General features: G+C 44.2%; 2 protein-coding genes across 4 annotated transcripts in view; one reads left to right on the top strand and one right to left on the bottom strand.

The window, feature by feature from the left end:
- LOC125466853 (rho guanine nucleotide exchange factor 12-like) overlaps nt 1–5,479 on the top strand; it is a 129,878-nt gene extending 124,399 nt beyond the window's left edge. For all 3 annotated transcript variants that reach the window (XM_059638913.1, XM_059638912.1, XM_059638911.1), the window contains 3 exons: nt 24–274; nt 2,978–3,041; nt 3,791–5,479. In XM_059638913.1, coding sequence (XP_059494896.1) covers nt 24–274; nt 2,978–3,041; nt 3,791–3,801 — 326 coding nt within the window. In that variant the 3' untranslated portion in view covers nt 3,802–5,479. The remainder of the gene's footprint in view (nt 1–23; nt 275–2,977; nt 3,042–3,790) is intronic.
- Nucleotides 5,480–8,645: 3,166 nt separating this feature from the next.
- The window catches only part of LOC125466893 (alpha-tectorin), a gene marked incomplete at its 5' end in the record, with an annotated part of 66,028 nt that continues 59,772 nt past the window's right edge, over nt 8,646–14,901 (bottom strand). Inside the window, 2 exon segments of the mRNA XM_059639013.1 lie at nt 8,646–9,007; nt 9,237–9,356. Of these exon segments, the coding sequence (XP_059494996.1) occupies nt 8,907–9,007; nt 9,237–9,356 (221 nt within the window).

The raw sequence follows: 14,901 nt of genomic DNA, 5'->3' as shown, positions 1-14,901 counted from the left end.
ATTATCTTCATTCACCTTTACAGGAAATTACATAATCCTGGACGGATTTCCACAGACTGAGGGGAGCTCCACTGATGAAACCGACATGTCAGTGATTCAGGCTGAACGTTCAGTGGATTGTACTACCCAAAGCACAGAAGCCAGGGAGGATTGCAGTGTCACTGGACCATGTCATCCAGGTGTGGAATTTGGACAGTTGCTTCCTTCGTTGGATGTACAAAATCAAATCCTTCAATTGATTCAAAGCATAGAGTCTGATCTGAAACATTTAAAGGTATGACCCTTCTTGATAAATACTTAATCAGTCACCCTGACCCTTGGTGCAACAGCATTGTCAGGCTCCTTTGATGGAACTGGTGGATTTTCTAACTTTATCACTGAGCACGAGCTGGTGTTGCTGTCAGTAGTGACATGCATAAATATACTTGTGTGTTTATAAACTACCTTTTTAGGAAGGTAGAGTATTCACAAACTCCAGGTTGGGCCCTGATCAGAAGCTGAAATGGGTTCTGGTTGAAAGCTGCAGTGCATTTTTTGATGATTAACTTTAATGCTTTTTCTTCCAGGATAGAGAAGACCAACGTTTGGCTTGATAGAGATCTTATAACTTATTTAGAATGTTCAATAGGTTGAGGTGTTCTCATTGTGGTGATACCAGAACAAGGGGGATCAATCTAAGTCAGTTAATAAATTCAGGAGACTGTTTGTTTGTTTTTTCACTTTTTTAACAGCACTGTGGTGTTCCTAGACCTCATGGGCTACAGCAGTTCAAGAATGCTTTTAGGCACCACCACCTCAAAGGCAATTAGGGATGGGTAGTAAATATATGAACAGTGAGAATGTGGAGCTTATTAGCATAGAAAGTGGCCAAAGTGAATTGTGTAGATACATTTAGTGGGAAGGTAAAGAAACCCAAGAGAGAGAGAAAGGAATAAAAGGTTTTAGTTGTTGGGATGGGATGAAGTTACATGTGGAGGATTGTGTGGACCAGAAACACCTGAATGGACCTGCTAGTTTTGGCAATTATGTGCTTGCCTGTTAGCTGCTGGGAATTGCTGTGTTAACTGACAGTTGGAGATCCTGAGGTACCAGAATTTCTGTAGATGTTGACTTCTTATCTTTAGGAAATGTATGATATCAACTCTGCAAGGGCAACCCAGAGCATTGAAACTGCACTGTTAGTCTTGCTGTATTCCTTAAATCCTAGCAAGGCTCTGATACTTCCTGGGATTTGAATGGAAACTGATGACTTGAACTTTGAAATTGAGAGTGAAGGAATCATGATTGATGCTGGGTAGAACAATCTCCCCTTGTTTAGATACCCCTTTCATATCTCTGTCTGTCTCTCTGTCTTGGCTCTGTCTCCACCTATCTGCTCAACTCTTCCTTTCTACCGTGGTGGCTTCAGCAGCTACTATCAAGTCTGATGAAGAATCACTGGATTCAAAATGTTAACGCTGCTTTCTTCCCACAGATGTTACATTCTGAGTTTCTCCAGCAATTTCTGTTTTTGTTTCTGAACTCCAGCATCCATAATTCTTTGTTTTATTGCGGAATAATATTTTCTCCATTCTCGCTACAAATGGATTCACACTGAGTGAGACAATGAAGGGAAGTGACATATTGCAAAGAATTGCATCACATTCTGCTCCCTGTTCCAGTTGGTTAACAGACTCTGATCCAGTCCTTGATGTAGAATCTCAATGGGAGGGGGAAATAACAGGATAAAAAGAGATAAGCTAATGCAAATGATTGAGGATGATCATCATTGCAAAGTATTTTAGATCAATCCATAGAAGAAGACAACCGTAGTCAATAATTTGTGAGAAAATGATGTGCCAGAAGACTGGAAGATTGCTAATGTTTTTTCAAAGTTAAGAATAGGTCCAACATGCCTGGGGAATTCTAGACTAGTGATCTTCAGTTTGGTAATGAAAAGGATAATGTGTACCTGGATAAGGAAGGAAGAGCATCTGGATAAAAGGGGTGGAATGATGAATGCTCAGCATGAACTTCAAGAAGGAAAACTTTGCTTGATCAGCTTTGTTCGTTTTGTTTCACATAATGGTTACAGCATCGGCGAGAAACATTTTTGCCATTGTGTCTGCACTAGCTGTTTGAAGAAGCAGATAACCTATTATGATTTTCCCCATCTTCTCCCTGTAATCATCTTCTACCAACTCCCTTTTAAATCTATCAATTGAATCTGCCTCCTTTCCAGATCCAACAGTTCATGGCATAGTTTTTTCCTCCTGTTGCTATTGCTTCTGTTGCCAATTACCTTAAATGTCTGCTCCCTCATTCTCAATCCCTTCACAACTATAACAGTATAACAGTTTTTTTCCTACCTACGCTGTCTGCACCAGTCATGATTTTGAATATTTCAGTCAAATATTAAATTGTATAACTTCTTCAGATAGTGGATGTAAAACTTTCTACCATGAGAAGTGGCTGAAGTGAATGGAATAGATGTATTTAAGGGAAGTTAATCAAGCATGTGAGGGAGAAGCTGGTTTTTTTTAAATAGGGGATATGGGAGTTGCTGGCTGGCCAGCATTTGCTGCCCATCGCTAACTACCCTTGAACTGAGTAGCTTGGTAGTCCATTTCAGAGGGCAGTTCAGTCAATTGCATTGTTTTGGGTCTGGAATCACATGTAGGCCAGACCAGGTGAGGATGGCAGAGTTCCTCCCCTGAAGTAGATTAATGAGACAAATAGTTTTTTTCTGGCAATCGACAATGGTTTCATGTTCATCAGTAGATTCTTGACTCCAGTTATTTTTTTACTGAATTCAAGTTCCATCGTCTGCCTTTTGAACCCTGAACATTTAGCAGAGTTTCTGGATCAGTAGTCTAATGATAATACCACTAGACCATTGCCTCCCCATTGTAGACCGTTACAGTTGTAAATTGAAACACGCTAAGCAGCCTGTTTCTGTATATCCAGTGCAATCTTATGCATTTCTTTGTGATTTCAGGAGGTGGAGTTGGACTATTACAGTCAGCAGATCCTGGAATCAGCAGCATCACATGAGAGAACAAGTAAGTAATCAGTTTGCACTGCACTTTCATTTGACTGGACTAGGCATGTTAATTTCACAAGGATTGAAATAGACTCTTCTCCAAAATGAGGGTCTCCCTTTTATTGTGGAACCATGGGATTCTTTTTTGTACTTCAACCTGAAATATCTCATGATTCATATTTTTGTCCCTATTTGTAAGAAATTAGAAATATATAACACTCTCTCCTATTGTTTCAAATGTGTTGAATGCATGCATGTAAATCCCGCACATGCACCATTTAGTTTGTACTCCTCCGTCTCTACAGATCTGAGTTGATACAGCAAACAGTATCATGAGAAAGCCATAATTATACGAAAGTAATTTAGTTTAACAAATGCTATTTTGAGTTAATTATACATAAATCATTACTATGGTGAACAGTCTGAAAACCAGTGCCATTTTCATGACAACAGTAACAATTGTGGATTGGTTTGAGAGAATGCTGTTGAAGTAGATATAAGGGAAGGATTCACAACATGGATTTGAGGGTTGTAGTGAGGAGACCGTGTCATTGAGTAGATCGCCTGTGATTCGATGCTCCAGAGTTGACGAAATTCAAATCTGAATTGACTAATATTTGATTTCTCAGGAATCACCGAGATCTGGGGAGTAGCAGAACATGAAGTTTTTATTGAAGGTCAGCCTTGATCAGCTGAAATGGTGGATGGTCTCACGGTGCTTTTTAATCAGCGATTGCTTCAAATTTAAATGTTGTCTTATCTCCACAGGAGACAGTTAATGCAGTCCATTTGGATATGGAATCAAGCCAGACTTGGTGTTGAAATGTGGGTGCTTGGATCTGATCCCTCAAAGCTCTGGTTAACTCTGGACTTTGGAGACATTTGTGGAACCAAATGTTGATTCTGTAAATGCCGCTGAGTTCTACATGTCATTTTTGGGATGGTCCTGCCAGTTACCAGTGAGTGCTGCTGGTTTCCGATGCACTGGTGAGTTCCGGAACAGTTGGTATAATCGCCTTCCCTTGTGTACATGCACTCTGTTGATTATAGAACTGATCTCACTCGCCACATGTCCAAAAACCAAATGTACAGAAATTCGGAAAAAAAATCAATTTAGATTTTGAAGAAATCGAGATGTATTTATTTGTATCCACTTGCTATGATAATGCAATCTTTTTGTTATAATTTTTATTTTTGTAGTCTGCATTGAGCTGATATGCAGACGAAGATTGAGATCTGGTCAATAAATGGAATTCAAGCTGTGGGTTCCAACACTGGGGGCAGTGAAATAGATGGAATAGGGATGCAAGTGATTGTTACACAGGGTGTATGAGAACCACGACACAGTTGGGATGTGAGAAGGAGAGTTAAAGGCTGCTGGTGTATGAGAGGATGTTGTGTTATTACAGTTTCATAGCTGCAGTATAAATCTGAGAAGGTTAGACAGGTTTCAGAACCATCTGCATTTGCTGCTGTATGAGCTGTAGAATCGGGGTTCTGGACCAAAGCTGCTTTATTAACAAAACATCCACATGGAGAGAAGCAGCAGATTAAAGAGCAGGTAATTCTTTTGGCCTAGAACGATGAACTTTAAAATCTGTTGTTTCCCTGAGCATGTGCAGTTCATTTGTACTTTAAGTGCTTGCAAATGCATTTACCTGAGACAATCTGTTCTTTTCTCAAACATCTATCTCTCACTGAGAGGGAAGTGTTGGAAAAACAAACTATTTGGTTATTAAAGGCAGAGCTGATTTCCGAAATAAAATGTTGGAAATATTAAAATCCTGGGCTTGGGCTGACCAGACTTACCTTCAAGCATTTAGAATGTCACCTCCCAAGAACAGTGAAACACACAGTAAGTGGACCTTCCTATCCATTCCTGTGCCACTTGTTTAAGAAGCTGTTTCCACAGACATGCCGTGTTTAATTATGATTTATATTTCAGTAATTGGTCTCAGATGTGGCTATGAGGAGTAGTTTCATTGCTGAGCTGACTGTCAGCCCATAACTAAGCTGGAAGTTACTGTCATGTAGTTGTTGACGTTTTGTACCAATTACAAAGTGAGCACAGAAGCAGGTAATGTGAACCTAGTGCTGGATTTCATTGTAAGGTTTGAAACAATCACTTTCAGCTCTCAAGCCGTCAGTTACTTGACTGCATGTTCTAACTCTGCGGATTGCCCCCGACGTGTACACACATCTGGTGTAGCCCCTATTGCAGTCCTATTATATTGCCCTGCACACTACACTAACCTTGCTGCCTCCCCTAACCTATAGTTTTAAAGTTTAGAACTTTGACATATTTCATTTGTTTTTATCTAATTTTGTAAAATAGCATCTCATGTAAGATTTAGTAAAGACATTATGTTACTTGAAAAATATAATTCTGTTTCTGGGATCTGGGTTTTAAAGAAATGTTTCATTATAATTATAATGTTGAAATATAATTAAAAAGCTTGTGGCTGAAATATTTGCTTCTATTACTTTTGCCCTTGTGTGCAGTTTGTGATTTTCCAGTCTGACCGTCTTCAAAAATGTGGCTGAGCTGGTTGGTGCCTGAATCCCATGGCTACTGAGCTGTCTGTTCTCCACACACCAACCCAGTCTGGACAGCTGAGGGCCCCTCTCACCCATGCATCATGCTGCTGCACCTACAGGGGTAGGCGGTGGCCAAGTGGTATTATTGCTAGACTATAAATCCAGAAACTCCAGCTAATGTTCTGGGGACCTGGGTTTGATTCCATAAAAAAAAATCTGGAATTAAGAATCGACTGACCATGACATCATTATCAACAGCAGAAACAGCTTTGTCAACCCTGCGAAGTCCTCCTCACTAACATCTTGAAGTAAGTGTTAAAATTGAGAGAGCTGCCTCACTGAGTAGTCAAGCAACATCCTGATATTGTCTGTAAGGTATGATTCTTTGAGTATGACTATGTCCTGGGTACCATTGCAATCCCTGGATATGAACTGTCTCACCAACAAGGCAGACCCAGCAGAGGTGGTATACAGTTGAGAGGGAGTTACCCTGGGAGTCCTCAACACTCATTCTGGACCCCATGCAGTCTGATGGTTTCAGCTTAAACATGGGCAAGGAAACCTCCTGCTGCTTACCACATAGCATCCTCCCTCCCTCCCTCCATGTTGAACAACACTTGGAGGAAGCACTGAGGGATGGCAAGTGCACAAAATGTACTCTGGGTGTGGGATTTCAATGTCCACCACCAAGAGTGGCTCGGTAGCTGTACTACTGATCGAGCCGGTGGGTCCTAAAGGACATAACTGCTGGACTGGGTCTGTGGGAGGTGGTGAGGGAACCAATAAGAGGGAAATACATACTTGACCTCATCCTTACCAATCTTCCAGTTACAGTTGTATCTGTCCATGACAGTATCAGTAAGAGTGACCATTGCATAGTCCCTGTGGAGACAGTCCTGCCTCTACATTGAGAATAACCTCCGTTGTATTGCCTGGTGAGGCACTGTGTGCCGTCAACAGCAGCAGAATTGTACTCCACAATCTAACCTCATGGCCTGGCATATCCAACTGCCATCAAGCCAGGGGATCAACCCTGGTTCAATGGGGAGTGCACAAGGGCATGCCAGGAGCAGCACCTGGCATACCTGCAGAAGAAGGGTCAACCTGGTGAAGCCACCGAATAGCATGCCAATCGGCATAAGCTGCAAGTGATAGAGCTAAATGATCACAGAACTAACAAATCAGATCTGAACTCTGCAGTCCTGCCACATCCAGTCATGAATGGCGGTAGACAATTAAACAACTCACTGGAGGAGGAGGCTTCACAGATATCCCCCTCCTCAATGATGGAAGATCCCAGCACATCAATGCAAAAGGTAATTCTGTGAAAGCTTCAGCCAGAAGTGCCAAGTGGATGATCCATCTCGGCCCCCTCTAGTAGTCCCCAGCATTACAGATACCAGTCTTAAGCCAATTCAATTCACTCCACATGATGGCAAGAAACAGTTGGAGGCACTGGACGATGTGGAAAATTGCCCAGGTATGTCCTCTGCATAAAAACCAGGATAAATCTAACCTGGCCAATTACAGCTCCATCAGTCTACTCTCAATCATCAGGAAAGTAATGGAAGTGTCATCACCAGTGCTATCAAGCAGCACCTGCTCAGTGACACCCAATTTGGGTTTCGCCAGCGCTACTTAGCTCCTGACTTCATTACCGCCTTTATTCAAAAATGGATAAAAGAGCTGAATTCCAGAGTGTGACAACCCTTGACATCAAGGCTGCATTCAACAATGTGGCATCAAGGAGCCCCCGCAAAACTGGAATGGGGGGCAAACTCTCCGGTGGTTAGGTGACACTTAGGAAAACAGTATTGGTTGTTAGAGGTCAGTCATCCCAGCAGAAAATCCTCAGGGCGGTGTCCTAGGGCCAACCATCTTCAGCTGCTTCATCAATGACCTTCCCTCCATCATAAGGAAGGATGTTCACTGATGATTCAACAATGTTCAGCACCATTCGTGATTCCTCAGACACTGAAGCAGTGCATGTTCAAATGCAACAAGATCTGGACAATATCCAGGCTTGGGTTGACAAGTGGGAAATAATATTTGTGCGACACAAATGCCAGACTATGACCATCATGAATAAGAGACAATCTAACCACCGCCTCTGACATTAAATGGTGTTACCATCACTGAATCCCCCACTATCAACAGCCTGGGGGTTATCATTGATGAGAAACTCAACTGGACTCACCACAAATTTAGTAGATACAAGAACAGGTCAGAAGCTGAGAATACTCCAGGGAGTAACTCACTTCCTGTCACCTCAAAGCCTGTCCACCATCTACAAGCCACAATTCGGGAGTGTGATGGAATACGCCCAACTTGCCTGGATGAGTGCAGCCCCACCACTACTCGAGCTTGATTCCATCCAAGACAAAGCAGCCCACTTGATTGGCACTACATCCACTCTCTCCTCCACTATCTATAAAATACACTGCAGAAATTCACCAAAGATCCTCAGAAAGCACCTCCCAAACCCATGACCACTTCCATCCAGAAGGATAAGGGCAACAGATAGATGGGAATACCTCCACCTTCAAGTTCCCGTCCAAGCCACTCACCATCCTGATTTGAAAATACATCACCGTTTCTTTACTGTCGCTGGATTGAAACCCTGGAATTCCCTCCACAAGAGCATTGTGGGTCAACCCACAATGGGTGCGCCGCAGTGTTTCAAGAAGGCAGCTCACCCCCACCTTCTCACCAGCCAGTGATGCCTGTATCCCACAAATGAATTAGAAAAGAAGTCTCCTGATTAGTCTAAGTGCTTGGTCACAGTATTGGCTGTGATCAGCTGTTTCTGCTCTATCCAGGAATATGAATATCGCAGGTGTTTGTTTTGAACCAACTAATTTTAATACAGTTTTTTAAAATGAGCTGGAGTAGTATTTTCTATTGCAATTCCTGATATTTCTTTAATTCTTCAAGTCTATTTGCAGAAGAGTGGGAATTCGGCCATTTGGTCATTAATGCAGGCTCAATAAAGTCGCCAATCTCCACCCTAAAGATTGATGAAGCTAAGATGGTTTAAATCAGAATGAGCCTATATTCCAATGAAATTTGTTTTTATTTTCAAGTTGATCTTCCAACACTCAGAAAATGGCTGAAATCTTAAAACTAAGAACAGTTCAGACTACCTCCAGGTAAAGGATTGAGTTCTCATGCCACTAAATTCATCACAAAATCCAGACCTTATGATCCTTCACTATAGTACTAATACTTAAATAAAACAGTTAATTTGACATAAATTCCCCAACAGTACAAAAATGCGTTGCTGCTTAAATTCTGATCAATGCCACCGTACTCCTGTTCCCAGTGATTGCTTCTGTCTTCACTGTTATTACAGTTTCAGGTTTGGTGTGTTTATCAGTACCCAGCCAAACAGCTGTGTCATCACTAGAAGTGTTGGGAGAATCGCTGGCTCACTACAAGCACTTAAAGCTGCAGAGAGACAGAAAGAAGAAATGGTTTATTTTTTATGGCAAATAGCATTAACACGTAGGTGAGGAACACACATCAGGAGCTATTGCACAAATCACATTTTGAAACGTGCCTTCAGCATTGTTGTATGTGAGCTGACTGAGCTGCCCACTGACCAACCTGCTGGTCTGGCCAAACTGGCTTTGATTGTTCCAGAACTAAGAGAAAAATCGATTTATTGGCAGCCTACCTCGACAGTGTTTTCCATCCCAGTGCAGAAATCCAGTGGTACAGCTGCAGACTGCGTGCTCTACCTGACTCGTACAAATCTGTTCACAGCCACCGTTGTCCTTCTCACACCAATCAGCTGCTGTACAAAGAGGGAAGACATTCGCAACCAGTGCCATTAAACTTTTGTTAATGTCACACAGGCTCTGCAATAACTGTCTACCTCATTAGTGTTTGTATAGCACATCCACGCACCCGAACAATACTGGAATAATGCAGACAGTCCTATGAATTTCAGTGGCTCACAGTACAGACCATAAATGTCCACTGGACTTATGATACTATCAAAGTCTTCCATCTGTGCCTTGACTACGTCAAGACTTGACAAGTTGAACACTCTTGGGTAGGGCTTATACAACTAATGATGCGACCTTGTGTAGTTTGTAGAACAGAGAGATCTAGGGGTTCAGATACATAATTCTTTGAAGTTTGTGTTATATATAGACAGGATGATTAAAAAGTCATTTGGCTAACTGTCATTGCTCAGTCTTTTCAGTAAAGAAGTTGGGAAGTCATGTTGAGGTTGTACGGGACATTGGTGAGGTCTCTCTGAAATACTGTGTCTAGTGCTGGTCACCCAGTTGTAGGAAGGATATTATTGAGTTTGAGAGGGTTGAGAAGAGTTTTTTTTTCCTTTATTCATTCACAGGATGAAGGCATCACTCGCTAGGCAGCATTTATTGCCCTCTGGGCAACTATGTTGCTGGGGGTCTGGAGTCACATTTAGGCCAGACCAGATAAGGGTGGCAGTTTCCTTCCCTAAAGAACATTAGTGAACCAGATGGGTTTTTCCGACAATTGACAATGGTTTCACGGTCATAGAACATAGAACATTACAGCACAGTACAGGCCCTTCGGCCCTCGATGTTGTGCCGACCTGTCATACCGATCTCAAGCCCATCTAACCTGCGCTATTCCATGTACATCCATATGCTTATCCATTGACGACTTAAATGTACCTAAAGTTGGCGAATCTACTACCCTTGCAGGCAAAGCGTTCCATTCCCTTACTACTCCGAGTAAAGAAACCACCTCTGACATCTGTCCTATATCTTTCATCCCTCAATTTAAAGCTATGCCCCCTCATGCTCGCCGTCACCATCCTAGGGAAAAGGCTCTCCCTATCCACCTGATCTAACCCTCTGATTATTTTATATATTTCAATTAAGTCACCTCTCAACCTTCTTCTCTCTCATGAAAACAGCCTCAAGTCCCTCAGCCTTTCCTCGTAAGACCTTCCCTCCATACCAGGCAACATCCTTGTAAATCTCCCCTGCACCCTTTCCAAAGCTTCCACATCCTCCTTTATAATGCAGTGACCAGAACTGTACGCAATACTCCCAAGTGTAGCCGCACCAGAGTTTTGTACAGCTGCAGCATAACCTCTTGGTTCCGGAACTTGATCCCTCTATTAATAAAAGCTAAAACACTGTATGCCTTCTTAACAGCCCTGTCAACCTGGGTGGCAACTTTCAAGGAACTGTGTACATGGACACTGAGATCTCTCTGCTCATCTACACTACCAAGAATCCTACCATTAGCCCAGTATGTTGCCTTCTGGTTACTCCTACCAAAGTGCATCACCTCACACTTGTCCGCACTAAACTCCATTTGCCATCTCTTAGCCCAGCTCTGCAGCTTATCTATGTCTCTCTGCAACCTACAGCATCCTTCGTCACTACCCACAACTCCACCGACCTTAGTGTCATCTGCAAATTTACTAACCCATCCTTCTACGCCCTCATCCAGGTCATTTATAAAAATGACAGACAGCAGTGGACCCAACACCGACCCTTGCGGTACACCACTAGTAACTGGTCTCCAGGATGAACATTTCCCATCAACTACCAACCTCTGTCTTCTTTCAGCAAGCCAATTTCCAATCCAAACTGCTATATCTCCCACAATTCCATTCCTCTGCATTTTGTACTATGGTCATCATTAGATTGTTAATTCCAGATATTTATTGAACTCAAATTCCACCATCTGCCATGGTGGGATTCTAACCTGGCTACCCAGAACATTGAGTGTCTCTGGATTAACAGTCCATCAATAATACTACTAGGCCATTACCTCCCCTTACCTTGCTATCCTTACCAGAATGTTGCTAGGTGTGTAGAGTTTGAATTATAAGGAGGCTGGGACTTCTTTCACTGGACTGTAGGAAGTTGAGAAGCAACCTTACAGAAGTTTATTAAAATGATAAGGTGTATAGACAGAGTTAATGGCAGTTGTGACCTTCAGGTCCGGGCCCTCAGCTCTGGAACAAAAACAGGAGTTGCTGGAAAATCTCAGCAGGTCTGGCAGCATCTGTGAAGAAAAATCAGAGTTAACGTTTCTGGCCTGGTGTCCCTTCCTCAAAACTCCACGCTGGAAGTCCCCCTCAACAACGTGCCGCCTCTAACTCTTTGTTTTGAAAAGGTTCTTTAAAACCCTTCACTTTAGCCAACCTTTTGGACACTTGTTCCAATACGGCTCATTGTGAAGTTTTGTTTGTTAACAGTCCTGTGAAGGACCTTTGGGATGTTTTACTTCAGTAAAAGCATCATGTGAATACATGCACTGGTATCCTCATGATAGGGGATGGGTTTTGACAAGGTACTTCTCAAAATGGTGTCAGAAGAGCCCATAGTGGCATAAATAGAGAATTGCTGATGGGCAAGTGGGATAAGGGTTTTTTTTTCAGGTTGGTGATCCGACCAGTAGGGTTCCACAGGGATCAATGGTGGAACCTCAAGTGTTTTCAATATCTATCACTGACTTGGAGGCAAGAAGTAATGTACTGTAGTCAAATTTGCAGACAACACAAAGATGGAAAGAAAGTTGAGAGAGGGAATGGAACGCTTTGCCTGCAACGGTAGTAGATTCGCCGACTTTAGGTACTTTTAAGTCGTCATTGGATAAGCATATGGACGTACATGGAATAATGTAGGTTAGATGGGCTTGAGATCGGTATGACAGGTCAGCACAATATCGAGGGCCGAAGGGCCTGTACTGTGCTGTTATGTTCTATGTTCTATACAACCAGTTTATACACAGATAGTGGTATGTTAAGTAAGTGGGCAAAAAACTGGCAAATGGGTATAGTGTGAGAAAATGTGATGTTCATTTTAGAACGGAGGACAAAAGAACAGACTATCATTTAAATAAAAAAAAACTGCAGAAAGTTGAAACAAAGCTAGCACACAGAGGAAGCAGGTAATTAGGAAGGCTAATGGAATGTAGGCCGTTGTTTCAAGGAGGTTGGAGAATAAAACTAGGGAAGTCTTATTCAACTGTACAAGGTGCTGGTGAGACAAATCTGAAATAATGAGAGATAATGGGAACTGCAGATGCTGGAGAATCCAAGATAATAAAATGTGAGGCTGGATGAACACAGCAGGCCAAGCAACATCTCAGGAGCACAAAAGCTGACGTTTCGGGCCTAGACCCTTCATCAGAGAGGGGGTTGGGGAGAGGGAACTGGAATAAATAGGGAGAGAGGGGGAGGCGGACCGAAGATGGAGAGTAAAGAAGATAGGTGGAGAGAGTGTAGGTGGGGAGGTAGGGAGGGGATAGGTCAGTCCAGGGAAGACGGACAGGTCAAGGAGGTGGGATGAGGTTAGTAGGTAGCTGGGGGTGCGGCTTGGGGTGGGAGGAAGGGATGGGTGAGAGGAAGAACCGGTTAGGGAGGCAGAGACAGGTTGGACTGGTTTTGGGATGCAGTGGGTGGGGGGGGAAGAGCTGGGCTGGTTATGTGGTGCAGTGGGGGGAGGGGATGAACTGGGCTGGTTTAGGGATGCAGTAGGGGAAGGGGAGATTTTGAAACTGGTGAAGTCCACATTGATACCATTAGGCTGCAGGGTTCCCAGGCGGAATAGGAGTTGCTGTTCCTGTAACCTTCGGGTGGCATCATTGTGGCAGTGCAGGAGGCCCATGATGGACATGTCATCTAAAGAATGGGAGGGGGAGTGGAAATGGTTTGCGACTGGGAGGTGCAGTTGTTTGTTGCGAACTGAGCGGAGGTGTTCTGCAAAGCGGTCCCCAAGCCTCCGCTTGGTTTCCCCAATGTAGAGGAAGCCACACCGGGTACAGTGGATGCAGTATACCACATTGGCAGATGTGCAGGTGAACCTCTGCTTAATGTGGAATGTCATCTTGGGGCCTGGGATAGTGGTGAGGGAGGAGGTGTGGGGACAAGTGTAGCATTTCCTGCGGTTGCAGGGGAAGGTGCCGGGTGTGGTGGGGTTGGAGGGCAGTGTGGAGCGAACAAGGGAGTCACGAAGAGAGTGGTCTCTCCGGAAAGCTGACAGGGGAGGGGATGGAAAAATGTCTTGGGTGGTGGGGTAGGATTGTAAATGGCGGAAGTGTCGGAGGATAATGCGTTGTATCTGGAGGTTGGTGGGGTGGTGTGTGAGAACGAGGGGGATCCTCTTGGGGCGGTTGTGGCGGGGGCGGGGTGTGAGGGATGTGTTGTGGGAAATACGGGAGACGCGGTCAAGGGCGTTCTCGATCACTGTGGGGGGAAAGTTGCGGTCCTTAAAGAACTTGGACATCTGGGTTGTGCGGGAGTGGAATGTCTTATCGTGGGAGCAGATGCGGCGGAGGCAGAGGAATTGGGAATAGGGGATGGAAATTTTGCAGGAGGGTGGGTGGGAGGAGGTGTATTCTAGGTAGCTGTGGGAGTCGGTGGGCTTGAAATGGACATCAGTTACAAGCTGGTTGCCTGAGATGGAGACTGAGAGGTCCAGGAAGGTGAGGGATGTGCTGGAGATGGCCCAGGTGAACTGAAGGTTGGGGTGGAAGGTGTTGGTGAAGTCGATGAACTGTTCGAGCTCCTCTGGGGAGCAAGAGGCGACGCCGATACAGTCATCAATGTACCGGAGGAAGAGGCGGGGTTTGGGGCCTGTGTAGGTGCGGAAGAGGGACTGTTCCACGTAACCTACAAAGAGGCAGGCATGGCTGGGGCCCATGCGGGTGCCCATGGCCACCCCCTTAGTCTGTAGGAAGTGGGAGGAGTCAAAAGAGAAGTTGTTGAGTGTGAGGACGAGTTCAGCTAGGCGGATGAGTGTGTCGGTGGAGGGGGACTGGTCGGGCCTGCGGGACAGGAAGAAGCGGAGGGCCTTGAGGCCATCTCCATGCGGAATGCAGGTGTAGAGGGACTGGACGTCCATGGTGAATATGAGGTGTTGGGTGCCAGGGAATTGGAAGTCCTGGAGGTGGTGGAGGGCGTGGGTGGTGTCACGGACGTAGGTGGGGAGTTCCTGGACCAAAGGGGAGAAAATGGAGTCCAGATAGGTGGAGATGAGTTCGGTTGGGCAGGAGCAGGCTGAGACGATGAAATAATGAGAGCAGTTTTGGTCCCCTTATTTAAGCAAAGATATCACGTCATTGGAAGTAGCTCAGAGAATGTTCACTGAGATGGTCCCTGTATGCATAGAGGGATTGTCTTACGAGCAAAGGCCATACAGTTTGGGATTCTCAGGAGTTTAGAAGAATGAGAAGTGATCTCATTGAAAGATACTGGATTCTTAAGGGACCTGACAGGGTAAATGCTGAGAGGATGTTTCTCATGGGAGAATCGAGGACCAGAAGGCATAGTCTCAGAATAAGGGGCGCTGATTTAAGACAGACGTGGAGGAGTTTCT

This window comes from Stegostoma tigrinum, chromosome 32 (assembly GCF_030684315.1).
Source record: "Stegostoma tigrinum isolate sSteTig4 chromosome 32, sSteTig4.hap1, whole genome shotgun sequence".
NCBI lineage: Eukaryota > Metazoa > Chordata > Chondrichthyes > Orectolobiformes > Stegostomatidae > Stegostoma > Stegostoma tigrinum.
This window is presented reverse-complemented; position numbering and strand designations above follow the sequence as displayed.